Source organism: Corella eumyota, chromosome 1 (genome assembly GCF_963082875.1).
Source record: "Corella eumyota chromosome 1, kaCorEumy4.1, whole genome shotgun sequence".
In the NCBI taxonomy this organism is placed as follows: Eukaryota; Metazoa; Chordata; class Ascidiacea; order Phlebobranchia; family Corellidae; genus Corella; species Corella eumyota.
This window is the reverse complement of record NC_137490.1, coordinates 11,663,540-11,691,014: the sequence shown is the minus strand read 5'-3', so window position 1 is coordinate 11,691,014 and position 27,475 is coordinate 11,663,540. Positions and strand designations below refer to the sequence as shown.

General features: G+C 30.5%; 4 protein-coding genes across 6 annotated transcripts; all 4 read right to left on the bottom strand.

Annotated features, from left to right (window-relative positions):
• Positions 1 to 1,193: 1,193 nt before the first annotated feature.
• On the bottom strand, positions 1,194 to 4,558 carry LOC145755965 (uncharacterized). 3 transcript variants are annotated; one of them, XM_082572179.1, is made up of 5 exons: positions 4,356 to 4,558; positions 4,082 to 4,254; positions 3,128 to 3,993; positions 2,835 to 2,936; positions 1,194 to 2,747 (listed from the first exon to the last, which is right to left on the bottom strand). In XM_082572179.1, exons 1-5 carry the CDS (start codon positions 4,368 to 4,370, stop codon positions 1,948 to 1,950), a joined length of 1,956 nt encoding a protein of 651 aa, XP_082428305.1. In that variant the 5' UTR covers positions 4,371 to 4,558; the 3' UTR covers positions 1,194 to 1,947. The 3 variants fall into 3 exon arrangements, with proteins under 3 accessions (XP_082428305.1, XP_082428312.1, XP_082428321.1); XM_082572186.1 differs by having other exon boundaries at positions 4,082 to 4,242; XM_082572195.1 differs by lacking the exon at positions 4,356 to 4,558 and having other exon boundaries at positions 3,128 to 4,007; positions 4,082 to 4,185.
• Positions 4,559 to 5,141: 583 nt separating this feature from the next.
• LOC145762777 (uncharacterized) lies at positions 5,142 to 12,500 on the bottom strand. Its single transcript, XM_082574711.1, is given in 10 exon segments — positions 5,142 to 6,008; positions 6,081 to 6,182; positions 6,376 to 7,268; positions 7,355 to 7,515; positions 7,695 to 7,726; positions 10,018 to 10,788; positions 10,858 to 10,959; positions 11,116 to 12,008; positions 12,095 to 12,255; positions 12,351 to 12,500. Coding segments are annotated over 10 exon segments (3,945 nt in total). The 5' UTR covers positions 12,381 to 12,500; the 3' UTR covers positions 5,142 to 5,208.
• A 947-nt stretch (positions 12,501 to 13,447) lies between these two features.
• Positions 13,448 to 23,869, bottom strand: LOC145758919 (uncharacterized). The gene is made up of 41 exons (XM_082572616.1): positions 23,741 to 23,869; positions 23,462 to 23,622; positions 23,269 to 23,338; positions 22,923 to 23,062; positions 22,550 to 22,672; positions 22,258 to 22,399; positions 22,024 to 22,100; positions 21,880 to 21,955; positions 21,564 to 21,736; positions 21,100 to 21,198; positions 20,836 to 20,998; positions 20,583 to 20,722; positions 20,306 to 20,441; positions 20,102 to 20,157; positions 19,789 to 19,873; positions 19,415 to 19,524; positions 19,156 to 19,266; positions 18,956 to 19,070; positions 18,707 to 18,846; positions 18,423 to 18,606; positions 18,223 to 18,305; positions 18,012 to 18,105; positions 17,485 to 17,540; positions 17,309 to 17,405; positions 17,150 to 17,241; positions 16,897 to 17,041; positions 16,745 to 16,800; positions 16,495 to 16,638; positions 16,288 to 16,428; positions 16,040 to 16,172; positions 15,865 to 15,957; positions 15,650 to 15,729; positions 15,417 to 15,586; positions 15,314 to 15,351; positions 15,090 to 15,236; positions 14,844 to 14,930; positions 14,674 to 14,753; positions 14,520 to 14,595; positions 13,990 to 14,069; positions 13,793 to 13,901; positions 13,448 to 13,694 (listed from the first exon to the last, which is right to left on the bottom strand). The coding sequence occupies exons 1-41, from the start codon at positions 23,753 to 23,755 to the stop codon at positions 13,458 to 13,460; spliced, it is 4,554 nt and encodes a 1,517-aa protein (XP_082428742.1). The 5' UTR covers positions 23,756 to 23,869; the 3' UTR covers positions 13,448 to 13,457.
• Positions 23,870 to 24,164: 295 nt separating this feature from the next.
• Positions 24,165 to 27,302, bottom strand: LOC145761576 (uncharacterized). Its single transcript, XM_082574592.1, has 9 exons — positions 26,783 to 27,302; positions 26,284 to 26,454; positions 26,069 to 26,210; positions 25,833 to 26,001; positions 25,611 to 25,763; positions 25,187 to 25,435; positions 24,871 to 25,012; positions 24,640 to 24,777; positions 24,165 to 24,551 (listed from the first exon to the last, which is right to left on the bottom strand). The coding sequence occupies exons 1-9, from the start codon at positions 27,291 to 27,293 to the stop codon at positions 24,487 to 24,489; spliced, it is 1,740 nt and encodes a 579-aa protein (XP_082430718.1). The 5' UTR covers positions 27,294 to 27,302; the 3' UTR covers positions 24,165 to 24,486.
• Positions 27,303 to 27,475: the final 173 nt, after the last annotated feature.

Below are 27,475 nucleotides of genomic sequence, written 5' to 3'. Positions count from 1 at the left end.
TGTTTAAAATGAATGCCTTAAGGCTGTTATTGAGAATGATAACCACTTTCGAATTTTAACAAAGGCCAAAGTCAACGCGAAATTTTTTTCGTAGATAATGATTATGTTTATCTTAAATCAAAACTTATGTAAGACATGATAATATTAAAAGTTACAATCTAAACTTTTAGTTAATAAATAATATCGTACAAGACACGCAACGGTTTTTTGTATTTACTAACTATAAAATTCTGTAGGCTAAAAGTATCGGCGCAACTTAAAGTTTGCCAACATCAGCGCATTTTGCGAAACTGATTTAATTGCTTCAACTATTTGACTGCTAGCTCATGCATAAATGTACTTGGCTAACCGCTTTGGTTGACTGAAAATACCACCCTGGAATTTTGCCCCTTTTAAAATGATCAAGCATCTGTTAGAATTCGAAATATTACCTATACCGTTTATTACAATTTTAACAGCATAGATACATCGCCTTTCTCTTTAACTTGTTTCGTTTGTAAAATGTAAATTCAAGAACACAAACCTAAAATTGTTACTTTAAGTTTGTTTTGACAAAATCACAAGTAAGAAAAAAAATACACCAATATATATAATTTTAACTAGTTTGAATTTAAATAACGTAATAGTGTGTTTTTATTTCCGCTTATATTTGACAAGAACAGACATTAATAAAATATGAAAAAACGTTTTATAAAAAAGCTTTCATCTGTACGTAGTCAGGACGCATTACTATTAATATTTTTATCGATTAACGTTTAACTGTAAATGTTACGTCGATAATTGATTTCCTAAATAAATAGGAATCGTTATTTTTTCCTTTTAACATTAAAATGCGAAGGTTAACAATTTCATTATATTCCTAAATTTAACTTAACCAACCCTTACTATACAGGAAATACATGAAAGCCGTAAATAAATACCACAGCAGGATTTCCTTTTTCAGTGAAAAATTGTTGCAAAAGTTAATTGTAAATCTAATTGCACGTTAAATGTACGTACTATAGAGTCGTTTTGCATTCTACAGCACCACACAAAATATAAGCAAAATTTTAGTAATACATACGATTTATCATCAGCTGACAGGTAAAAATACCGGTTATAGATATAGTGGAACACATTTATCTTATTTCATTACCAATTATACATAATATTTAGAGTACAGGTTCCCTTGTTTAATGGTTTTTGTGCGTCAAACGATATTTTATTTCCACTAAAAGCATAATAAATCAAAAGCAATACATATATTTAAACACAATACATAATATATAAATTTATATAGAAAATCAAAAGTCAACTGGATTGCCTATACCACAATCAACTTAGCTATTTTTCGAATAAATACAGTGAGTTATACCATAAAAAATTAATTGAATCACTAGCGTCCACACGTGGAATGTTTTATTTTAACAACGTGCCTTTGTAAATAACGTGCATTAGGCGACGTTACCAAACAATTGCGTAATTTTTCTAAGAAAACACAACGCAGTAGCTAGAATTTAAAATCGAGCACACACATATTAAATCATAAAGAATACAAAAAAAAATTATTCTAGAAAGTAAACCGTTTTATTTTTTACAATTGGTTGGCAATTTTATGACCAAGTGTTATATATTTCAAATTTTTAATGCATTTATTAGTAAATAATTGACTAGTTTAACTTTTGTGTCTATTGTAAGTAGGGTAAACACACTGAACAAACGATAAGTTAATACAACCACCTGATGTTTGATTTGTCGTTAAAATACAACAAAAAAATAACAGAATGTACTTCACGTCCAAATTAAATTTTTTTCAAGTATGTTTTTTTACAACATCACTTTTGTTAAAACAAACAGGTTGATAAAAAATTCCAACAACAATAACAGGTTGCTAAAGGTTATTCGAAACACTCATGAAAACAATGCTGTTCGGGTTTATACAATTTACAGCTTCTCATGTTACATAAATTAGAGTAACAGAAGTAGGGCGGCCAAACTTTCCATACTGATTGCAGTCGTTGCGTTGCGAAGTTGGGTTATTTCGTCCTCGATGGCCTCTCTGATATCATGTTTTGACTCCGGACTCATGTCTTCCGCGTTCTCAAACGATTTCAGGGCAGCCTGTAGGCTTCTTTCAGCTTCCTTGATCTTTCCCAGACCCTTCTCGGCGTTTGCAAGCATCGTGAAAAACCTTCCAAAAGCGGCAAGCTTTGAGGCATCTTCCCCAAACTCGTTTACTCGTAGAATAATGGCGTTGTTAAGAGCTCTTGCTGCACTTGCATTCTCTGATACATAAATATGGGCCCTACCCAAATAATAAAGGCAAAGCGACTCTGCTTGCACTTTGACAGACGGCGCTGCTCCGCTAACGTCTTTGATGGTACCCAACATGTTTTGCAAAAGCGGAATGCAAACACTCTTAATTATGCGTTCCAAATCCTTTTTGTACATTAAAACCACTACATCTTCCAAGGAATCACCACAGCTGTTCAGGCTTATTAGCTTAGCGTCGGGGTCAGGTATAGCTTTACACAATTCAATAGCACAGGCAAGCAAAGCGGGACATGATCCGAATTGCAGCTTTTGAGCACACTTTGCAGCCGCCTCTATTAAATCACATACTACTTCTTTACACAATTCAGGTTTAGGTGGATGGTCTTTGATATTGGCTATCACGTTCTTGCAAATCACCTCTGCCTCGGATAAGTTGTTTTCCTGCAACTTCATTGCCATCTTGGACAGATCAGTTTTTATTACCCTTTGCCCATCTAGTACCATAAACATATTATTTAAGCAACTAAAATTACTGTAGGCTTTTTATAATCACAGTAATACATAAATGAATAGATGAATACCTGTAAGGCGCCCCAAAAGCAACTTTATAAATTGATTTGTCAAATCGTTGTTGGAATCACCAAGACTTCCAGTACTGTTAACACTATTGAAAATTCCAGAGTCTGTTAAATAAAATTTAAAATCAATTAATGCAATCACATTACACATCATTAATCAAATTTTAACCGTATTTTAATTTAAGAGTAATAAAAATGGTTTTGCAGGCTATATTTTTTAAATTGATTACTTAAAAATGTTTAAACAGATACCCAGTGCAAAATGTTAAAAAAAAACTTGAAAACATTAAACCAACCTGTAGCAGTCTGAAACATTGGTGGTGATAGTTGACTTAGTGAGACACATCGATTTCTGTTATTGCCCTTTGTTGACATCTTCAAACACTTGAGTGCTTTTGCAACATCGTGAAGAATGGATACAAAATCGTAAGCCTTTAGCCTCTCTGACATTTCGTCTCGTAAATCCACCATAGTAGGCCTTTGAAGAGCATCTCCGTTCCAGCTTTTAATCATTTCCACTTTTAGTAACTTTACCGTCTCGCTGTCCTCATTGCCGTTGCTAGAAGCAAACTCTTCGACCATATTCTCAATTTCATCGGTGTCAGGCCGGGCACCTCTAGCCACGGCATTTGCGAAGACCCTAAGTGTTACATTTCCAGGCAAACATAACTTTCGGGTAAGAACCATGTGAATAATGATGGCAAAGCTGTAAACATCTTGATTAGGATGCAGTTTGAGAAATGGGTTTGTAAGTCGCTCGGGGGCTGCATAAAAAATTGTTAGCTCGGTCGGATCTTCGGTTTCACGCTGTTGTTGAGGAAAACTGCTGCAAGTAGATATTCTAGAACCGCCGAAGTCAGCAATTTTACAGTGGAGATCTTTGGTTAGAACAACATTCTCTGGTTTCATATCTCCATGAGTTAACTTTTTACCTTTGTCGATGTTATGCAGAAACGAAAGACCTTCAGCTATTTCATAACAGAAACGAAGTCGCAAAGCAATGGAAAGAATGACGTCATTATTTTCGACTAGACTGCCTAGGTTTCCACCAGGAAGAAATTCCATGACGATTCCGATGGAACTTGACCACTTTGTCCAGCCGAAAATACGAAGTACGTTGGCGTGGTTAATTCTGTGCAACAAATCCAACTCACCTTTGACTCTACAAAATAAAACCTACTTTCATTTTAAAGCTTTTGAGTTTAACTGTTAAACACAATATGAATAGTGTTGTTAGTAATTGTATTTACCCCTTTTCATCGTTAGCATTCCTGATAGGAAAACATTTTATTGCGACAGAGTTAAGAACTTTGTGAAATGCAAGTCTTACAGTACCGAAAGAACCTTGGCCAAGATGGCCAGTTTCTTCATCAACAATACATTGAAATTCATCAGCCGCAAATTCCTTTGCCTGCAAAAAAACCTTATCATATTGTTGTTGCACTACAAACTAAATGTTACATTTTAAAAGCTCAGCTTAAAAAATACAAAGTTTCTAATGCAAAAAATGGCCAATTTTCTTACCGGAGTAGTTTCCATAACTGCAGTTGTTTATTTACTTGTTAAAGTAACTAAAGAACTTGCCAAAGTAAATACAATTTTATAACACAACTACCATATAATATCAGTATTGTCTGTATTCTCATAACTTTTACGTTACATAAAAGTTTGATTTCTTGTCCTCTCTGTTACTAGAATCTCAGATTACAAAATTTAATTAGCGACAAACCTGTGTAGCTTTTCAGTATGTAAAATTTTTTAGTGGTGTATACCCTTGGTTTAGATATTGTATAGCACGCACCATTGTATGTGCTTTTGTGTTATCTATATTTGCTCAATAAATACATAAGGGAATACCCCACCTGACACGTAACGTTAGTCTTGCTTATTTTTTAAAGATTGAACCATTCTTTCAATAACACGTATATAACAAGTCTGGTGTTGTTTATTTGTGACTGGTAGGAAAAAAAGTTATGTACGTACAATTCTTATATGCACAACAAGACCTACTTCGAATGATATTGTTGACATGCGGTAACGCTATGTCGGCTACGTGAACCTATTCTATAGGCTTTTGTCATCAAGTTTTGCACTATAAGGTGTTTATTAAAAATATTACAATAAAAACTTCATGAGCAAGCATGGCCCTTATTAAAGATAATAAGGAAATTTAAATTAAACGCAATTTGTAAAATATAAGAAGACTTAATAATGTACAATCTAGGTAAGTACACACACCATTCTCAAACGAAAAAAAAACGAATAAACTCTACTAAAATATAGGTAAGCACCACTAATGGGGTAAATTTTTTTTATAAGCAATCAACTTCAAAAAGTGTTTAAACTAATAGACACACGGCTTCTCGTGTTACGTAAATTAAAGTGAGAGAAGAAGAGCCGCCAAACTTTCCATATTGATTGCTGTTGTTGGGTTGCGAAGTTGAAATAATTCGTTGTTGATAACTTCTCTCATATCATGTTTTGACTCCGGGCTCATATCCTCGGCTTTTTCAAATGCTTTCTGTGCAGCCTGCAGGCTTTTTTCAGCATCCTCGAATTTTTCGAGATTCTTTTCGGCACTTGCAAGCAACGTGAAAAACCTTCCAAATGCGGCAAACTTCGAAGCATCTTCTCCAAACTCCTTTACGCGTAAAATAATAGCGTCATTAAGAATCCTTACCGCTTTTTCATTCTCTGATACATAAATAAAGGCCCTTCCTGAGTAATAGAGACATAGCGACTCAACTTGCACTTTAATAGTTGACGACGCTCCGCTTACATCTTTGATTGCAGCCAACAGAGTTTGCAAATTAGATAAAGCAACATTCTTGATAATCCGTTCCATGTCTTTTTTTTGCATTAAAACAACTGCATCTTCAATAGAATCGCCACAGCTGTTAAGACTTATCAGTTTAGTGTCAGGGTTAGGTATAGGTTTACACACTTCAATAGCAGAGGCATGCAAAGCGGTACACGATCCGAATTGCAACTTCCCGGCACATTTTGCAGCCGCCTCTAACAAACCACATACTGCTTCTTTGCACGATTCAGGTTTAGGTAGATGACCTTTGATATTAGCGATCACGTCTTTGCAAATAACCTCTGCCTCGGAAAAGTTGTTTTTCTGCAACATCGTTGCCATCTTGGACAGATCAGTTTTAATTTCTTTTTGCTTTTCTGGTAACACAAGAATATAATTTCAGTACTACTTTGTATTAGGACTAAGTGTTGTACTGATGTAAAAAATACCTGGAAGACCGGCCAATAGCAATTGAATTAATTTTTTTGTTGGATCATTTTTAACATCACCAAAACTTTCATTTTCGGTTACACTTCTTAAAATTTCGAAATCTGTCCAAAACATTCTTATTTTAACTTATAGAAAATTAATGCATCACTTAACGAACCCGATTTTATCGGTTTAAAAGGTAAAATGTTTTGCTTAAAATATTGACAAACATATTTTATCTTAATCAAGTTTGATTTTAAAGTTATAATATATCCAAATACTTAGGTTTAAACAGGTTAAAAATATTGAGCTTACCTGTTACAGTTTTAAAATCTGGTGGTGAAAGCTGACTTAGTGAAACACACTGATTTCTGTTACTGCTTTTAGTTACTGTAGTTAGATCCTTTAAAGCATTCGCAACATCATAAAGAACTGAAACAAACTCGTAAGCGTTAATTCTTTTTAGCAAATTATCTCGTATATCCATCATGGTAGGCCTTTGATGTGCATCTTTATTCCAGCTTTTAATCATTTCAACTCTTAATAACTCCACCGTCTCACTATCCTTTTTGCGATTGCTGGATGCAAACTCGTTAACCATATCCTCAATTCCATCGGTGTCGGGTCGGGCACCACTTACCACAGCATTTGCAAAGATTTTACTGTTAATGTTTATTGGCACACTAGATTTTCGGGTAAGAACCATGTGAATGATCATGGCAAAACTGTATACATCTTGATTTGGATGCAACTTGAGAAATGGGTTTTCAAGTCGCTCAGGAGCTGCATAGCATTTTGTAAACTCACCCGGACGGTTGGTATCGCGCAGATTACTAGCCTGATCACTTTGATCCTTTGACCGGTATGTAGATATTCTAGAACCACCAAAGTCAGCAATTTTACAGTGAAGTTCTTTCGTTAGAACAACATTTTCTGGTTTCATATCTCAGTGAATTAACTGTTTACCTTTATCATTGTCGATGCTATGCAGAAACGAAAGACCTTCGGCTATTTCATAACAAAAGCGAAGTCGTAAAGCAATGGAAAAATCAACGTCTTTTTCATTATTTATAAGAAGATCTCCTAAATTTCCACCAGGAAGAAATTCCATAACAATTCCGATGGAACTAGACCATTTTGTCCAGCAGAAAATACGAAGTACGTTGGAATGGTTAATTCTGTGCAACAAATCCAACTCATTTTTGACACTGAAAATAAAAAATTTACTTTACTTTTATCAAGCTACACCCAATAACTGCACTACAAAGTAATTTTTATAAATTCTTGCATTTACCCTTTTTCATCTTTAGCACCGGCCACAGAAAAACATTTTATTGCAACGGCACCAAGGACTTCGTGAAATGCAAGTCTTACAATACCAAAAGTACCTTGGCCAAGATGTCCAGTTTTTTCATCAACAACACATTGAAATTCATCAACAAAGTATTCTTTGGCCTGCATACGTGTTTATAGTATAAATCTGATATTGTTTTTCTTCATACAAATGTTTAAGTTATAAAACTAAAATCCGTTACAAGAAGTAGTTTCGTTACCTGATTGTTTTCCATTATTGCATGTTTTTCACAGGTGCAACTCAAGCACTTGATAAATATACAATTTTACAACTAACATACAATATAAGGATTTGTCATATCTTTCTCAATTCCTAGTTTTAATAAAATTTAATACATTGTCCTTTCCGTTACAGGTTTCTCAGGTTACAAAGTTCATTTAACGGCACAGATGTTGTGTAGCTTTGTGTATGTAAAAATTGTATGTGGTGTTTTCCCTTGTTTTTTACTTGCCATTGTTTGTAATTCAATGGGTCCTGTAATTGACTGGTAAAACATGTAAGAAAATACACAGCTTGACCCGAAAGGTTTACACATCTTTTATTTTATTAAAAATAGGAATGATAATAACAAACTCTTTGGGTGCTAGCTTTGAATTGTATAGGCCAACAATTCCAAGGTTATTTTAAATATTTGGCTGTGCTAGAGTAACGTACACACACAACTCTGATTACATCGACAGTACACTTTAAAATAACACCTATTTAAAATTGCACCAAATGTTATTGCACCAATTCAGTTGTAATTAAACAACACCTCACCCGCAGAATTGTACTATAAACTATGACACCGGATTTAATTGCACCATGCAATTCACCATTGTAATTGCAGATAAGACCATTTAAACAAACTAAAATTTCCTAATCCTTCTTTTACCTCTTTTATTGTTGCAAGATTACATTTTCGCAGGTGCATATTTTTGTTAGTTAAATAACGTGGCCAGCCATTAGTTTAGATGCTATAAATGTTACGAAGAAGATAAGGTATGTCAAATATATTGGCATATCATATAGGCCTGCCACGTTTTTGCACGATTTGAAATAGTCTTGGGTGTTAATGTTTTAATAGTCATTTATTACATGATTGTTTTCCATAATACAGTATTTTTTACTTGTCAAATACCATCACTAAATTTTATATTATTGTTTTTGTTACAGATTGCTTAGACAACAAAATTAAATAACCGACCTAGCTGCGGTTTTAATAGGTAATCAAGGTAAATTTGCGAGCTAAAACTTGGAAAAAAAAAACAATTTTATCACCATTAACCACAATAAGCCTCCATGAAATACATTAAAATTAAATTCTATTAAATAAATTGCTAATATCACAAAATATTCAAAATCAAACTAAAAACACAAAAAAATATCATTTGTTGGGAAACAGATCCACTGCTATGCCGAAGATCACCAACCTTGTCCAGAAAAAAGTTTCGAAATGCGACAACTCGGCGCGCAGTCTATCTCCTTGATAAACAAGCATTTTGTTTTCGCTTTTTGATCTCGACACAAAATGAGCATTCAAGTACACCCTTAAAGTTCAAAAACAAAGGTAAGGTTTTGTTAGATGTATACAACAAGTTTGGGTTATTTTTGTATTTGGCTGGGAAAAAGTTATAAACAGCAAGGCCACTAAAAATATCATTGTTTACGCTCGGCAACGAACCATCCGATTAGTTCGCCTTTTTTCATTAACGCTTGAAGCGATTAATGAAGGAACTCATTAGTTGCTTTAGGACTTCAAAGTAATGTTAAAGCAGAAGCATGGTGTAGAAGTCAGAACACTTCCTACACTACATGAGATCCTGGGTACGATCCCCAGTGCTCTCAATGCTGTAGAGCTTTAAGTTATCAGGCAATTATATTTTAATATAATATCCCAAACTACGGAAGGCAACTCGAGATTGGGTCGGAGAAACGGTTGTAACTGTATGTTTAAGCCGTGCAGTCGACCTTTCTACATCGAGAATGAAGATATATACAAAAAAATTATAACGATTAGGGAAGTATTTTAAATTATTTATGAAAAAAAAGAAAATACACCAGCAGACGAAGCACATCTTCCAATCCGCTTCGAAGCGATTAATGGCTAACTAATGACCTGAACAAACTGTCAATTCTGTACTAAAGGTGTTTATTAAAAATATTAGCAATAAAAACTCACGACACTTTTTTGAATAATATGTTTTGTTATCACACATAGGCTTATAACTACCAAACATATTAAAATTAAAATACGCTTAATACTATAATCTAGTATGCGCATCAATATGCCACGGTTTTTGTCAAGGTGAGTCGCTCACAACCCAACTACTTTTTTAAATTAAACGTAAATATTAGAGTAATAAGGATTAATAACGTACAGTATAGGTTTACACACGACTACTCAAACAAAAAAACAAATTCTACCAAACTATGGTTAAGTACACAAATGCTGTAATTATTTTTTTCAAGCAACCAACCTCAAATATAGACTTCTATTAGGATCGTTAAATGAAGTTAAATAAATGTTATTTACAACAACATTAAAACACATAAAGAAAACAAAGCTTTTATACAATTCTCGCGTTACATAAGTTAGAGTAAGAGAAGAAGCTCAGCTAAACTTTCCATATTGTTTTCTGTTGTTGCGTTGCGAAATTGGCCAATTTCCTCGTCAATAACATCTTTAATGTCACGTTTTAACTCTTCAGCTATATCCTTCGCATTCTCAAACGATTTCTGGGCGGTCTGTAGGCTTCTTCTAGCTTCCATGATTTTTCCCAGACCTTTTTCGGCGTTTGCAAGCATCGTGAAAAACCTTCCGAAAGCGGCAAGCTTTGAGGCTTCTTTCCCAAACTCTTTAACTCGAAGAATAATGGCGTCATTTAGAGCGGTTGCTGCATTTGCGTTTTCCGATATATAAATATAAGCTCTTCCTAAATAATAAAGACATAGAGACTCAACTTGTACTTGAACAGTCGAAGACGCGCCGTTTACTTCTTTGATGGTACTTAACATAGTTTGCAAGTGCGGTATAGCTTCATTTTTTATAGTGCGCTTTAAATTATTTTTGTACATTAAAACCACTGCATCTTCTAAAGAATCACCGCAGCTATTAAGGCTTATTAGTTTAATATCAGGATCAGGTATAGCCTTACACAATTCAATAGCACAGGCAAGCAAAGCGGGACATGATCCGAATTGCAACTTCTGAGCACACTTTGCAGCCGCCTCTATTAAATCACATACTACTTCTTTACACGATTCAGGTTTAGGTGGATGGTCTTTGATATTGGCTATCACGTCTTTGCAAATCGCCACCGCCTCGAATAACTTGTTTGATTGCATCATAGTTGCCATCTTGATCAGATCAGTTTTGACTTCCCTTTGTCTGTCTGTTAATACAAGATTGAAATTTTGATATTTTGTGATATAACTTAATTGCTAATGCAAAGCAAAAATACCTGTTAGATCAAGAAAGAGCGACTGAATAAATTCATGACGTAAATCATCTTTAACATCACCGAAACTTTCGGATTTAGTAAGACTTTTTAAAATTTCAAAATCTGTAAAAAATACACTGCAATAAACAAAATCGTTTTTCACCTTTTAAATAGAAAAACGTTTTGCTTAAAAAGTTAACAAACCTATTTTAACTTAATTAACTATGATTTTATTATTGTAAATGTTTGAAACTTTATTATACGACTTAATGAACTTACCTGTTGCAGTTCTGAAATCAGGTGGTGAGAGTTGACATAGTGGAACGCATTGGTTTCGGTTACTATTTTTTGTTGACTTTGTCAGACCCTTGACAGCTTTACCAAGATCGTTTAGAATTGAAGCAAACTCGTAAGCGTTAATTCTTTTTAATAAGAGATTTCGTATATATACCATAGTGGGTCTTTGATCTGCATTATCATTCCAACTTTTAATCATTTCCAATTTAAGTAACTCTACCGTTTCACTATCCTTATTGCGGTTGTCAGATGCAAGTTCTTTAACCATATCCTCAATTTCATCGGTGTCTGGTCGTTGACCACTTATCACAGCATTTGCGAAGACTGAAGAAGTGTTAAGATTTATTGGCAAACACGACTTTCGGGTAAGCGCCGTGTGAATGATGATGGCAAAGCTGTATACATCTTGATTTGGATGCAACTTGAGAAATGGGTTTTCAAGTCGCTCAGGAGCTGCATAGCATGGTGTAAGCTCACCCGAACGGTTGGTATCGCGCAGATTATTAGCCTGATCACTTTGACCCTTTGACCTGTAAGTAGATATTCTAGAACCACCAAAGTCAGCAATTTTACAGTGAAGTTCTTTCGTTAGAACAACATTTTCTGGTTTCATATCTCCGTGAGTTAACTGTTTACCTTTATCATTGTCGATGCTATGCAGAAACGAAAGACCTTCGGCTATTTCATAACAAAAGCGAAGTCGTAAAGCAATGGAAAGATCAACGTCAGTATTTTCTATAAGAAGATTTCCTAGATTTCCACCAGGAAGAAATTCCATAACAATTCCAATAGAATTTGACCACTTTGTCCAGCCGAAAATACGAAGTACGTTGGCATGGTTAATTCTGTGCAACAAATCCAACTCATTTTTGACACTGAAAATAAGAAATTTACTTTACTTTTATCAAGCCACACCTAATAACTGCACTTCAAAGTAATTTTTATAAATTCTTGCATTTACCCTTTTTCATCTTTAGCACCGGCAACAGAAAAACATTTTATTGCAACGGCACCAAGGACTTTGTGAAATGCAAGTCTTACAATACCAAAAGTACCTTGGCCAAGATGTCCAATTTTTTCATCAACAACACATTGAAATTCACCAACAGAATATTCTTTAGCCTGGCACACATGTTTAAAAAATCTGATATTGTTTTACAAATGCAAATGCTTAAGTTAAAAAAAGGTAACTTATTTATAAGAACTAGTTTCGTTACCTGACTGTTTTCCATTATCGCAGTTTTCATTTAATACGTGTCAGTGTAGAAAAGGCATTAATAAATAGATATAATTTTATAACTACCGTACAATATTAGGATTGTTTATATCTTTCTAAATTACTTGTTTTATACAAGTTTTATTTTTCGTTTTCCAGATACCTACAAGTTTTGCCTATACCAAGTTTCTCAGATTACATTTCATTTAACGACATAGCTGTTGTGTGGCTTTTTATATGTAAAACTTTTAAGTGGTATTTTCCATTGACTTTTCACTTGCCAGTGTTTGTGATGCTTGTTTTGTTTGACTGATAAATACATGTAAGAAAATATACAGCTTAACCTGATAGGTTAAACTAAAAAAAATATTAAAGAATAGCAATAATAGTACATATCCTACAGACTTTTGGCAGCTTTGAAATGTATACGCCTAAAACAACATCGGGGTTATTTCAAATATTTGGCTGTAAAAAAGTAAGGTACATTTAACTTTCGGTTATATCGACATTATACTCACACAATTACACCCATGCAAAATTGCACTAAATAGCATTGCACCAACTAAATTGCAATTAAACAAAACTTCACCGGCGGAATTGACTATAAATTATTGAATTTATTTGCCCCGAAAAATAAGTCAATTGCATATGTGACCAGTAAGGGGCACTCATAACAAATTAGTATGCCACTTTTTTGCACGATTTGAAATAGTCATTTTTATTGGGAATTGATGTTTTAATAATCATTTATCACATGCTTGTTTAAATAATTGCATTTCTTTTACTTTTGCGTAATACCTTTAGTAACTTTTATATTATTGTATGTTTGCTCTGTTGTTGTTTTTAGTGCAGATTTCTCAGGCAACAAAATTGAATTAGCAACCTAGCTATGTTATTTTCAATAGATAATTAATGTAAATTGCGAGTTTTGTATATTTGGTTTGCTATTTTTAAACGTATAATTTTAAAAAGCGCTAAATAAATCAAATTTTATCACCGAAAACTACGAAAAGCATACATTAAATACATTAAAATTAAATTTTATTAAATAAATTGCTAATATCACACAATATTCGAAATCAAACCAAAAACCCACTTTAAAAAATTGTCATTCGTTGGAAAACAGATCCACTGCTATGCCGTATTTAGACCGAATATCTTTTAACTGTTTCTCATATAACACGTTTTGTGTAACTGAATCTTTGTAATTAAGTCGAAGGTCATCAACTTCGTCCAGAAAATAGCTTTCGAAATGCGACAACTCGGCGCGCAGCCTATCTGCTTGATAAACAAGCATTTTGTTTTCGCTCCGGGTCTCCACACAAAATGCACATTCATGTGAACCCTTAATAGTTAAAAAACGAAAGTAAAGTCTTTCAACATACATACGCAATTTTGGTTTTTGTAAATATTAATAGTTGCATAGCAATTTATTATACTTACTTCCAATACAACCTTATCGGAACCTATCTTTTCCCGATACTTAGCCTTTAACATTGTAATTTCTCTTTTTAGCTGCATATTGTTGTATTCCAGTTTAATTTTCTCAATCCTAATCAAATAAAACACCCATTTAAAGCATTTTTTCAATTTTATTCTTATAAATTTAAGTGTTTATTGTATTTACTGCCTAAATTTACCAATTCATGTATAATTCCTTTCCAGAAATGCTTGTATTGCCGGCTTGAAGCTCCAAATAAACCTTCTCTAAATATTCAATCTTTAAAACAAACAATTAAGTTAACGACACATTAAAATGTAATGATTAAAATAAACCTGTCATCTTTTATTTAAATGTATTGTTTGTTTTTACAAAATGCCTTAAATAAATTAATTATTTTAACAGCATAAATATAAAACTGGATACCGGCAGCGTGGTGTAGTGGTAAGAACACTTGCTACACCATACATGAGGTCGTTGGTTTAATCCCCACTGATCTCATGCTGTAGCGCCCTTGAGTAAGGCGCTATAAACTGTATAAACTTCTACTGAGCCAGCACTTGATCAGCAGTATAATTATCGGGCAATTATAATCTATTATATTCCAAACTGCCACAGGCAACTCGAGACTGGGTCGGAGTAACTAATGTTACTTTATGTTTAAGTCGCGCATTCGACTTTCCCACATCGAGGATAAAGATATATACAAAAAAATAAGAACTGCATTACCTTAATTAAAATAGACTGTTGATCTTGAATAGGTAAACTCTCAATTTGTTCAGACTCTTCTTTATTTATATCACCCCTAAAAAATCAATTGCAGATAACATAATACATTAACCTTACAGCAAAACCGACATGTATTTTATGCTAAAAGTTTAACCTTTGGTCCTTAAAATCTTTTAATTGATGCTCTAACTCTTGAACTCTGTCTTCAGAAATCTTTAATTTTTTTTCACTATCCTGCACATTAAATATACATATTAAATTCAACTATTTCTTTTATTCTAAGAAATGTATTGTATTTCTGGTATTAAACATAAACCCTAATACCTTTAATAAAGCTTCATAAACTTGTTTCAAATCTTTTAATTTTTTCAATTCCAAGTCCTTTTCCAATTCATTTTGTATGTCATTATTCTATATAATTTATAAAAAAAAATATTTTTAAAATTATTAAAATATACCTTTTTTTACTAAACTACTACGCTAAAATAATTATCTTACAGTTTATAAAAACTATTCATAGGGCCTAAGTTTAGAAAATTGTAATAAAAAAAAAGAAAATTTAAATATTACCTCAATATCATTTTCATCTTTACTTTTTTCATCATTACTGTTTTGTAATCTCGCTTTCTGCATTTTAAGTTGATCAACTAGATCTTTTTGGGCATTAATTGCATTGTGTAGACTTGCTATAACATTGTTTTGATCATTTAAGTTGCCCTTAAAGATGACAAAAAAGGTTATTTATTATTTTCAGATTTGGTTAAAACTTATACATGTAAATAAAGATTTATCACCTTTAAAACAGAAATTTCTTCTTCTTTGTTATGTAACTCTTGTTATGTAAAAAAAAAAAATTAGATTTTTGTGTGTCTAAATTAGATTAAAATCGTTTTTTACCTTCAATGTTAATTTCTTCCAAAGCTTTCACTCTTTTTTCTAATTTATGATCAAAGTTTGTTTCTTCGTTCTCGTAATCAGTTTGGGTTTGCTTAGTTTTATTGTCTATCCCAGAGAAAGCTTTGTTAGTAATGCTGGTATTCTTGTTAACTTCTACAGCATTTAGTTGTCTAAAAGTTAAAAATACAAGCAAAAGTTTGTAGGAAAACCATTACGGGATAACTTTTTCTTACCTTTCATACTCTTGTATCTGTTGTTTAGATGTTGCTAACTCATCATTTAATTTAAGATGTGATTCACGAAGAGAGTCCACCTTTAAAATAGACTAAAAATCATATTTCAAACCCACAAAATAAAAACTCAGAAATGCTTGATTAAAATCAGTTAAATATGTTTTTTTAAAACCCGCTGTTAAACTAGTTTTACTATTAAAATTTGAAAGACTTACAAGAGTCTGTAAAGTTTCTAGCTCATTTTCTTTTTCTTGTACCTTTTCTTTTAAGCCTGAGATTCTGTTTTTTAGATTTTGTTGATCAGCTGCCTATAAAAAATTACAATAATGAGTTAAAAACTTAAACAAGCTACTTAAACAAAATTTAAAATTTTAACATTGATAAACATACAAAATCTTTTTTTTGACTTGATAGATCACCAATTAAATCATTCAACTCTTCCACAAGAGTCTCCTTTTCAAATTTTAGTTTTTCGACCATTTTACTTTCTTTTAATCCTAGATCACTTGTAGATGTAAATTTGCTAAAAATATATTTTTTATTTTACAAAAATAAAAAAGTTAAATTTAGAAATATATTATTTAAAATTTAAATATTGTAGAATAAACAATTTGTCTAAATCGATAGAAGTAACTTACTTTTTATCAAAAATTGTGTTATTGTCGATTTGATTGGTTTGTGTAAATTTTTCGTCAGTTTCTGCAGCATTCTTTTTGATTTTTAATTTATTTTTCAAAACATTGATTTCATCAAAAAGTTGATCATTTTTAATGTACTCTCTAAATTAAGATTTACAAAATTCATATCAAAAATAAATAAATTTACCAAAAAATTAGGTAACTTACTGTTTTAGCAAGTTGTCCTTTTCTTTAAGTTTAGTCAAAGCATCATTGTAGACAGTTTTGTCAACTTTATTTGTATCATCAGCCTTGTCATTGTTGCTTTCAGAAATTTTTGAACTTCCAAGGTGATCTGGCTGTAGCATCGATCTAAAACATAAATAGTTGATATAACGATGTAGGTATCGAAAAGACAATCAATCATGAAGTTTATTTTTCAGATTTGACATTAAAAAGTTAATAGCTTGCAGATAACCTTGCATTTGTAAGTTGCTTCTTTAGTAAATCATTATCAGATTCAAGTTTTTTCATCTAAAAAAAACATAATTTAAATGTATTAATAAACACTGGGCTATATTTTATAACAAAAAACATTGATAACATTTAAGAGTTTATAATAAAACATACAGTATCAAGAAGAACATTTTTTTCTTTAAGTAAAGAAGCTCTTGCATTGTTTAAAATTAATTTTGTGTCTTGTTCTTTGTTCAAATTTGCTTTGGCATTTTCGAGTTTTTTTTCAGTTTTTGTTACTTGTTTCTTTGCCTCAGTGCTTAGAAGAAAAAATATTAAAAAATCTTTAATTTTGATATTATTTTTTTAAGAAAATATATTTTGTTTGGAAATTTTTAACTTTGACTTTATCAAACATGGATTCTACCTTTCTGATTTTATTATTTCTAATTCTTTTTGTGTTTTGTCCATTAAATTATTTGTTGTTTCTACTTTGTTCTGTAATTTCTCCAAGTTTATCTGCATAAAGATTAAAAATAAAATGTTTAATTTTTTAATTTTAGATATAAATTAATTATGAATTTACCTTGTAGTTAGTTTGATCATTTTTCAGTTGTTTAGCGATATTCTCAAGTTTTTGTTTCCAATTTTGTTCAGATGCAGTTAGTAACTTTGTTTGACTTCTGTAAAAAAATTAAGAAGATTGGAAAAAAAGTTTTGTAAAAAGCAAAGGATAATACAACAGCTTGGCTAGGAACTTACCTTAATTTGTTTAACTCTGTCTCTAATCTGTGACAGTTTTCTTTGAGTTGCTGAATCTAAAAATATATTTATTAATGTATTTGTTTTAAAGTGTTATGTTAGTTTTGCAATTTTGTCAGTGATGTATATAGCACGTTAGTATGGTTGACAATAAATCACAAAATGGCTTTAGAACCTTTATAAAATGTCTGTGGTACATACAATTTAATTTTAAAAATACTGGAAAATAATTAAATAAAAAAACAGGTTACCATATTTTTTTGTATGACGTAGAAAGTACCAAGTAGCGTAGTAAATGTATACAAGCTAGTACTTTCTATGTCATCACAAACCGGGCTTACCTTTTCTTTTTTTTAATTAATTTTTAATTTTTTTTTAAAGTTGTATAACTTTAAAAGTAGGTAAAATTATTTAATGTTGCAATCATTTTTGTGTTCAGTGACACCAACTTTTAATTTTTGAGTATAAAAATATCGCTAATATATGACTTTAATTTATTTTACTCTAAAAAAATAACCTGGAAATACCTTTTTAGCATTTTCATCGTTGATGTTCTCCAAGTGTTTACACTTATTGCTTTCTTGGTCAATAGAAAGTTGCAATTTGTTTGTTTCTTTAGCACTAGAAATAAAAAAAAAATTAGTAATCAATTACAATGTTGACTAAATAAGTTATAGACAAATTAAATAAAAGACAAAAATTTATTTTTAAATAATTTTTTTTTTAAATTGTACTTACTGATTTCTTTCGGATTCTTCTTTTAATTTCATGTAACTGTTAATAGACATGGAGTTGGTTAAATCTTTTCTTAATCCATCAACCTGTTTTAAATTATTAAAAACCTAATTAGCAAAACAACTTAAATTAAAGCATGGTAAAATATATAAAAAAAGTATAATTAATTTTTAAGAAAAGTTAAAATAATTTTAATATTTTACCTCAAGTTTTAGACTGTCATTGTTTTCAGTTAGTTGTTGTATTTCTATGGATTTAGCATCCAATTCCTTTTGCCTTTTTGCCAACTGTCTTTGTTTTTCATTCAAACTTTTTTGAAACTGACCATCATTTTTTTCCATTTCTAGTTTGACATCTAGTAGATTTTTGTTGGCAATAATAGTATCCCTGTTATGCAAATAGAAAAGTTATAACTAATAACTAACATGTAGTTTTACAATAATAACTTGCATTTACATATAACTTTATTGTCTTAAGTTAATTTTACCTTGCGTTTTCTCTTTCAGTTTTATTTAGTTCGTTTTTAGTTTCATTTAAAAGGTCATTCAGATGTTCAATTTTTTCTTCCAGATCTTTAATTTTATTTTCCAAAATTTCTGAATTTTTTTTCATCTGAGCATTTTCATTCTTTAAAATTAAGAAAAATAGTTATAACTAATAAAAAATATAAACCTGTTCTACCTGCAAAATGTTAACAACTGCGTATATATAAAAACAATCACATATATGTATTCACCATTAGTTTGGCTAATTCAAATTCCTGATTCTGTTTTTCAAGTTCCACCATTTTTAACTCTTTAATGTTGATGTTTTTATTTTTGAGTTTTTCTCCCAATGATTTAACTTTTTCCCTGCAAAACAAAAATTAAAAAAAATAAGGAATGATCACGTAATTTACTTTAATGTTAAGTGAATAATTTTTTTTAACTTACAAACCTTAATCGTTCTAGTTCACTGTTGTCAGTCAATTTTAAAGACTTTAATTTGTTTAACTCTTGTCCTAAATTTGCATTATCCTTTTCAAGAGAATTGTTTTCCACTAACAACCTTAACAAAAAAAATTTTAGTCAGTGATGTTGTTCTTTAGGGTAAGACATTGTTGTATCTAAATTAAAGTATTGACTGTTACAGTAAACAGTCTACTTTTAATATGAAATATTAGGAGTTTTAACAAATATTAAAAATTTTATTATACATATCCATATTTTTTTCCATTTCTTCCTTTTCTTCCAAAGCATTAATGTTGATGTTGTCATTGTTCCTCTTTGTTTCAGAAAATTTTAATTGAAGATCATCAAGAGCTGTCTAAAAATTTAATAAAATTCAAGTTACCACACTAGAAATTTTACAGTTAAATTTTTGTGTATGTATTATGTTGATTATGATAATACTAGTTTACAACCCATCATATAGGCAACATTTAAATTGCTTACATCTCGCACCTAAATTTCTTTGGGTACCTCTGCTAGCAATTATTTTTATATTGCTGTCTTTTAAAAAAAAACATAGTTCTATATGCAGTCCATTAAGCTGCACTATAAAATGAACTATATATACCTTATTATATACCTTATATTGCTGGCAATTTAATTTTTGTTTGATTAGTTCTTTGTGTAAGGCATCATTCTTTAAGCCCAGTTTGCCTAACTTGTTTCTATAAGTCAAAAAAAAAATTAAATTAGTAAAAATTAATAAATTTTTTTTTCTCTTAAATTTAATAAAGATTATTTTAAAATGCAATTTATGAGCAAAAAAATTAAGAATTTACTAATCAGTTAACAATTAATTAAAGTCCAAAGTATATAGCCCTATATCAAACCAGAAAACAAATCCTTTAAAGTTTCCTTACCACCAATGTTTTTTTTTTAAAACCAACACTTACCGTAGACTACTTAGTTCTGAGAAGTCCTGGAAATTTTTCTTTTCAAGATCTACCAACTAGATATATAAAGTAGAAAAAAAATTAAAGGCCCAACATTTGCAATTAATTATTTAAAATAAAAGTTTTAAGATTAATAAAATTAAAAATTTTAAAATACATTTTAACAACACACTAGTTGTTTAAAAAATATAAAAAAATACCCACTTTTTGTCTTAAAGTTTTATTCTCATGTTGAACTGCTTTTTTTTCCAAAATTAAAGCTGTTTTTATATCGTTAAATTCTGACGTTTGTTTTTTCATTTCTATTACTGCCAGGTTCAACCTTGAATTTACATCATCACTAAAAAATATTTAAAAAAGACAAATTTAAAACTTTAGAAATCAATCAATTTTTTTCACTTCAATATATACTTAAGAATACATTTTTATCATTTTTGTGTGTTTTAAAATCATTTATTACAGAAAAAGAAAATTCACACACTTGTCATTTGGTATTGTAAGCTTGCTCAAATCTAACAACTCATTATTTTTTTTCTTAAGTAGGGTATTTTCTGATTGTAATTCTGCTATCAGTTTTTTCTCTTTATCATTAGATCTTCGAAGTGAAGAAACATCCAACACCTATTGTAATACAGAACGTAAAATTAAAAAAATATAGAAAATAATTTGAAATCTAAGATAAAAAAATTCAACTCTTTAAAAAACAAATAATTTAGTTTTGAGATACTACTTACCGGCAGACTTTCTTTCTTCACATTTTTAATTTGTTCTTCGAGATTTTTATTCAATTTTTTCAAATTCTCGTTTTCCTGTTTCAGTTTCTCATTTCCATTTCTAAGTGCCTTGTTTTCTTTTTTTAATACTTCATTTGCCTTGTTTAAGTTCTCATTTTCAGTACTACAACATATATTGAGATATTTTATGTTTGTAAAAAAATATCTTTTGTGATTTGGAATTGTTTTAAATCTATAGCAATTATATAGTTTAATGACACAAACCTTTTTTCTAAAGCAGATTTTATTTTAAGTTTTAGATCTTCTATAGTTGATTTACTATCTATGTTAAGAGTTATCAATTCCTCTTCCCTAGATTTTAATCTACAATGAACATAAATAAAAAACAAAAATAAAAAAAGTGTAGTGGTAAAAACACTTGCTACACCACCATGAGGTCGTGGGTTCAATCCCCACTTCTCTTATGCTGTAGCGCCGTTACGTATGGTGCTATAAATGGTAGCCTATAAACTCCTGCTAAACCAGCACTTAATCAGCAGCCTAATTACCGGGCAATTATTGTCTCTATAATATCCCAAACTGCCACAGGCAACTCGAGACTGGGTAACTGATGTTACTCTATGTTTTGGTTGTATATTCGACCTTCCCACATAAAGAATAAAGATATACACAAAAAAAAAATATATATATATATATATATATCTTAAATAAATAATTTTAAACCTTACTTTAAAATTTCAGTTTCTTTTTTTGTCAGTAATTCTTGTATTTTCATTTTTTCTTGCAGCATTGTTTTATTTTCATGTTCGAGTTTTAAGAGATTAGCCTCATATTCTTCATTTTGCTTTTTTTGATTTTTCTTGTAGCTAGAAACAACACCTTTTAGTTTGTCCAGTTCTTTCTAAAATACAAACAACAATTAATTTATTTTTAATAATATTTTTTAACAGTGTTACAGTCAAAATGTTCTATTTTAAGGTAAAAACATTTTTTTTTACAAATTTAAAAAAAAAAATTTTTACAAATATTTAAAATGTAACTAACCATTGTAGAAGACATTCTAAGCCTGTTTTTTTCATTGTTTTCTGTTAATTTTTCTTTTTCTTCATTCATTTTTAATCTATATAAAAATATTAAAGGTTAGAAAAATCTACATTTTAAACAAAAATGCATTTATTTTTTGTTTACCTGAATTGCTTTAATTCATTATCTTTTTTATTGACGGTTTGCATTAGGTTGCTATTTTTAGTATTTAACTTTTGATTCTAAAAAAATTTTTTTAAAATGAACATTAATTTTATAATATAAAATACAGTACGCTAGGAGTAAAGTTGCTTGCCCGAAAATGCAAATATAAACAAATATTGTAAATATAAACAAATAAATAATGTGTTTTAGTGTTTTTATTTACTATTAAGTCACCTCATTTTGCAGTTTTTCATTTTCTTTTTGTGCAGTTTTGAATTGTGCAGTTAATTTATCTTTAAGATTTTTGTTACTTTCAATCTCAACCAAATTGGACTTGTTTTCATTTTCAGATTTTTTAGCCTTAGCTTTCAGTTCTCTATAAGTTTAATGATATATTTTATTACCTTTATATAAAATCCATCTTTTAATATTAAGCATTAGTTTAAGTAAAACAGTTTAACGAAAAACTATTTTTAATTGTCAAACTGTTAATACTATGTTAGCATAGTTGACTATTGAATTTTACTGTAATTGATTCTGTAGAGTTGATATGTTTTGATCCTTTGCTTCAACTTGCATAACTATTTCCTTATTACTTGATTTTAAGTTTTTGTTTTCGGTTAAAACAGAAGCATTTGTTGCTTGCAATCTATGTATAAAGGTTGAAAAAAATTAGGATTATATAAATTTAAATTTTTATTATACAGTTTTAAACACAAGAATAAAAATTTTTAAAACTTAAATGTACAGTCTACTATACATTTGTTATAAAAACTGTACTTCAAAAATGTCAATTAGCATTCATTCAATCTATAACGTAACTATAAGTAAAAACAAGAACTATTTAAAATTTTACAGTTATTACAGTCCTAAAATTTAGCAGCTATGGGTAAACATACGTTTTAATATCTTTGTCTTTTTGAGAAACATTTTCGGAAATTTTCTTGAGTTTTGTTCTTATATCTGCTTCGCGAGTTTTTGCTTGAGATACTTGATTGTGCAATTCAGAAACAATGTCACTAAGTTTGCGTAATTTCGCCTTGTAATTAAATACGATTTTGTCTTGACAATTTAATATAGCTAATTGTTACTAAAATCTTTAACAATACTACTTTTTTAGGCTAATAATCACAATTTAAATTGTCCACAGTTGTAAACACTAAACATTGCGATATAAAGTTAAGGTATGTTGAAAACAAGAAACACCAGCTGTGCCTTGAATCGAAAATGAAATTTTTAGTTTACCTCGTGTTCTGGATTGCTTAAACTACTGCGTAATATATGTAGCGTTCTACCATCCCTATTCTCTTTCCATCTGATTAAGGACAATACATTATACACATACGTAATAGCATTCACGTTAATATGACTCGATTAAAGTGCAAAATTTATTGTAAAAGATATACATCTACATAATTCAAAAACTTTTTATTGTTACCCATCTTCGCCAAGACGATTTTTATTTGGGTTTGCTACTTCGATTACAATATTTAGTTGTTGAGTTAGTGCTTCTAACTGCTTTTCGTACAGAGCGTTTAGTCGAAGAAGTTCGGCGTTACTAGTCCCATGGCTTAGCAAACCACTATTGCTGTTTATTTCCTAAACGCAATTCATAAAAAGCTTTAATAACCCGAAAATGTAAATCTACTAGGGGCAAGAATGGTATAAGAAAACGTATTTTTACCAAAAGTAATAAAAAAGTCTTATAATAACCAACCTCAGTAATCTCCATCTTCAATTAAATATATTTATAAATTTTTCCTCATGTTGCAAACGAATAATTTAACTGTTAAAAGCTATTAAATTGAAACGCGGTAAAACCAATTACCCTAACAACACAGGCAAGTTGTCACACAAAGAAAAAGAGAAAACAATCTTGGACAATGAAGAGAAATGGAGAATGTTTTTCTTATTGTTTAGCTTCATAACAAACGCTTCCTTGTAGAAACTACACATTATTTTATTTCTTTAAATGGCCTTTTCTTTGTAGATACAACAAACTATTTTATCCACAATTACAATTAATTTTACATTCAAAAATATTTATTAAAAAAATAGTTAGCTTTGTTTTTTTTAAATATGGGATAACTTGTACTTGATAAAGTAGCGATTGAAAAAAAAATGTTTGTGTTTTCTAACAATACGAATGTGTAGATTTCTTTTTTAGATGGCGAGTTAAACTATATAACAACATATAAATTTAAAAAAATAATATTTACATCTTAAATTAAAAAAACCTAAGCACAGAAGTTTAATGACAGATATCACAATAAACTAATAAATACATCACCAAAAGTCAATTAATTTTAAATAAGGCGTAAACAGTTACTACCAAACACCCATAGCTAATAGCAAACTGCCAACAGTCGCCAGTTCCTTTTTAATATAAATAGGATACAATGTATATCTTGCTTTGAAAACCCATGCGATATTGTGGGACTACTAAGCGACCATCTCAAGTCTCTATTCCCCCTTTGAAGCAGAAGTTGAAGAAAGACGCTGACTTTCACCATCTCCCATAACTATATCTGTCATTTTTATACATTATTATAATCAATGTTAAAACATATATGACATACTTAAACCTAAAAAATGTATTGACAACGTATTACTAACCGTATAAGCTACTACGACGAATTTTGTATGAATATTTTCTATAGAGTATTGATAAGCCAATTGCCGTGATTGCTACAAAAAGAATGGTTACGCATATTGCCGTAGCTGTATGTGAAGTAGATTCCTGTGGTAGATTTTCTAAAAATTAAGATACATTAAAACAGAACATAAAATAGTAATATATTTTTTGTTATTTACTAGTTTTATATGATTGTCCCGTATTTATTTTACCTGCCGGTATTTCATGTTCCGTAAGAGTAACGTATCTGTCCGCAAAACCAAGTTTATTGGTAGCAACGCATACATAATAACCATAATCTTTCTTTTTTACCGCAGAAAAATACAAACTTCCATTTTGTAGTGGCAATAAACGCTAAATAAATAAATTGTATTTAAAATACAAAAAACACACCCTTGCCGATTAAGACCATAAAACATATATATTACCTTCAGATAACGATATAAAAAAATTTAAAATAATTTATTCAGCATATTTATTTATTGTATTCAAATTTAGGTAAACATTTTAGGTAGTGCAATGTTTTACCTTTTCCGGTAAAGAATCCGTTTTACCCCATTTAAACGTGGGTGATGGCACACCAAAATCTGTAGCGCAGGGCAAGAACACTGAATGTCCCAATTTAACTGTTAAACTTATATTTTGATTGCCTTTTGTAAACGAAGGTTTTTCACAAATGAATTTTCTTGGTGGCAGTGAGGCTACGTTGGATCCGTTAAACTTTATAGGATCTACGCAAGTACCTCGCAGCACGAAATGCCGGCGTATATTTATTTCCTGGTGCAAAAAACAGTTAGGTTAAACAGTAAAAACTTCAGTCACTTTGTAATAACAAAATAAAAAGCGTTTCTTTAAATATTTTGTATCAAAAGAATGTCTCATTCTTTTAACCGATTTCCAATGATAGCAGCGAACTAGTTCATGTATTACTTTTTTAGACCTTATTTCGTACCTGCAAAGATTTTAACCATTTTATGTCGCAATCACAGATTAATGGATTGTGTAATAAATCAACATCGATAAGATTATTCAAGTTAGCAAAAGCCGAAGAAGATATAGCTTTAATGTGATTGTATGATATATTTAAACTACGGAGACTTTCTAGCTGCAAATAAAAAAATAATCTCAATTTCAATAAGTAGAACATTTAACAACATTTATAATCATGCTATACCTGTAAAAAGATATGTCCTGGCAGATTGCTAAGTTCATTCTGTGATAAATCAAGTGTTTTCAATTCTGTAAGCAACTGAAACGGGCTTTCTTGTAGTGATGTTAAACCAAGGTTGGACAAATATAAGTCTTCTAAATTTGCTAATTTTAAAAAGTCGTGTGCCCTTAATCTGTAATAATTAATAAGCATTTAAAATAACAATGTTTTTTAAACTATTTATGTATTTCCATACGTACACTTTAATTTGTGGGTTGTTGCTGAGCAGTAAATGTTTAAGCGACGGCAGTTTTGACAAGGCTAGCCGTGGTACACTTTTAAGGTTGCAGCGGTACAAAGAAATGTAAAACAAATTACTCAAGCCTTCAAATGCAAAGTCATCTAAAACAAAAAAGGCAAGTTACAACAATTTTCGCTTTAACTAAATTTTACAGCAAAAACAAAAACGATTTACCGATGAAAGACAACAATGGCCAATCCCCGATATGCAGCTTTTCGAGTTGAACTAAAAGTGAAAATCCATTTTTTTCTAACCTAGACACGGGCAAATTAAGTACTTCTAGAGAAGTTACGTTTGGCAGGTAACTAAACGAAGATGTTGGCATTTCTGTGAAATCATTGTCTCCTAAACAGGAAAGTACAACAAAAAAAAACTTTCAAATGATTTCGTTAACACTCGGGTCAAAAGTTGAACAGAAAAAAGTTATTACAATATGGCTTTGAGGATTACTTATTACAGTAACACGGTATATGTGGGAAGTTACCAAAACGAGTATTTCAAAAACATTGCTACATAATATCGGCAGCTTAAAATAACATCTGGGATTTAATCCTACTTAAATTTGTTTTTCTCAAAATAGGATTGTGAATGACGCAGTAAATTTTTTAGTTCACAAAACTGATACGTCACTCACATTTTAGTTTATATGTAGCCTACCGTTGAGAATACTTACCCAATGTAATGTTTGTAAGATGCTGTAATCCAAAAAATGCGTCAGAAGAAACACTGTGTAACTTATTCCCCCACAATTGCAAAACCTTTAAAGAAGGCAATCCTTTAAATGCCAAACTTTCAAGAACGGTAATATTATTACGACTGAGATCCAACTCCAACAAATTGTCAAGTCCTTCAAATGTGCTTGAGGTTATACTAGTTAGTCGATTTCCAAATAACCACAAGTTTTTTAAATGATCCAATTCCATAAAACTCCGAGGTTCAATTTTAGAAATGTCATTGTCATATAACATTAATGATTCCAAAGTTGTCTTAGATTCGTCGGTTTTACTAAAGGTAGATGGTGACAGACTTGTAAACCGATTTTTGGACAAGCCTAATAGTTTAGTTCCACGTGGCAATGGATAGGGAATATGCACAAGAGCTTTTTCTTGGCACATTACAAATCTTTCTTGGTGATCACACATGCAAACGTGCGGACAAATAGGTCTTTTGGTTACAGTTTGCATCTGAATCACTTGCATGCACTGACAAAAAATTAACGACCCAATAACAAGATTGCTAAATAAGTGATGTGAATATGGTCCAACCATGATGGCTTCTACAAAGCAAACAAAATCTTTAAATAATTTATTTACTTTTAAACTAAGATAACTACCGCTTTTGCTATATGCCAATCAAAAGTCGATCT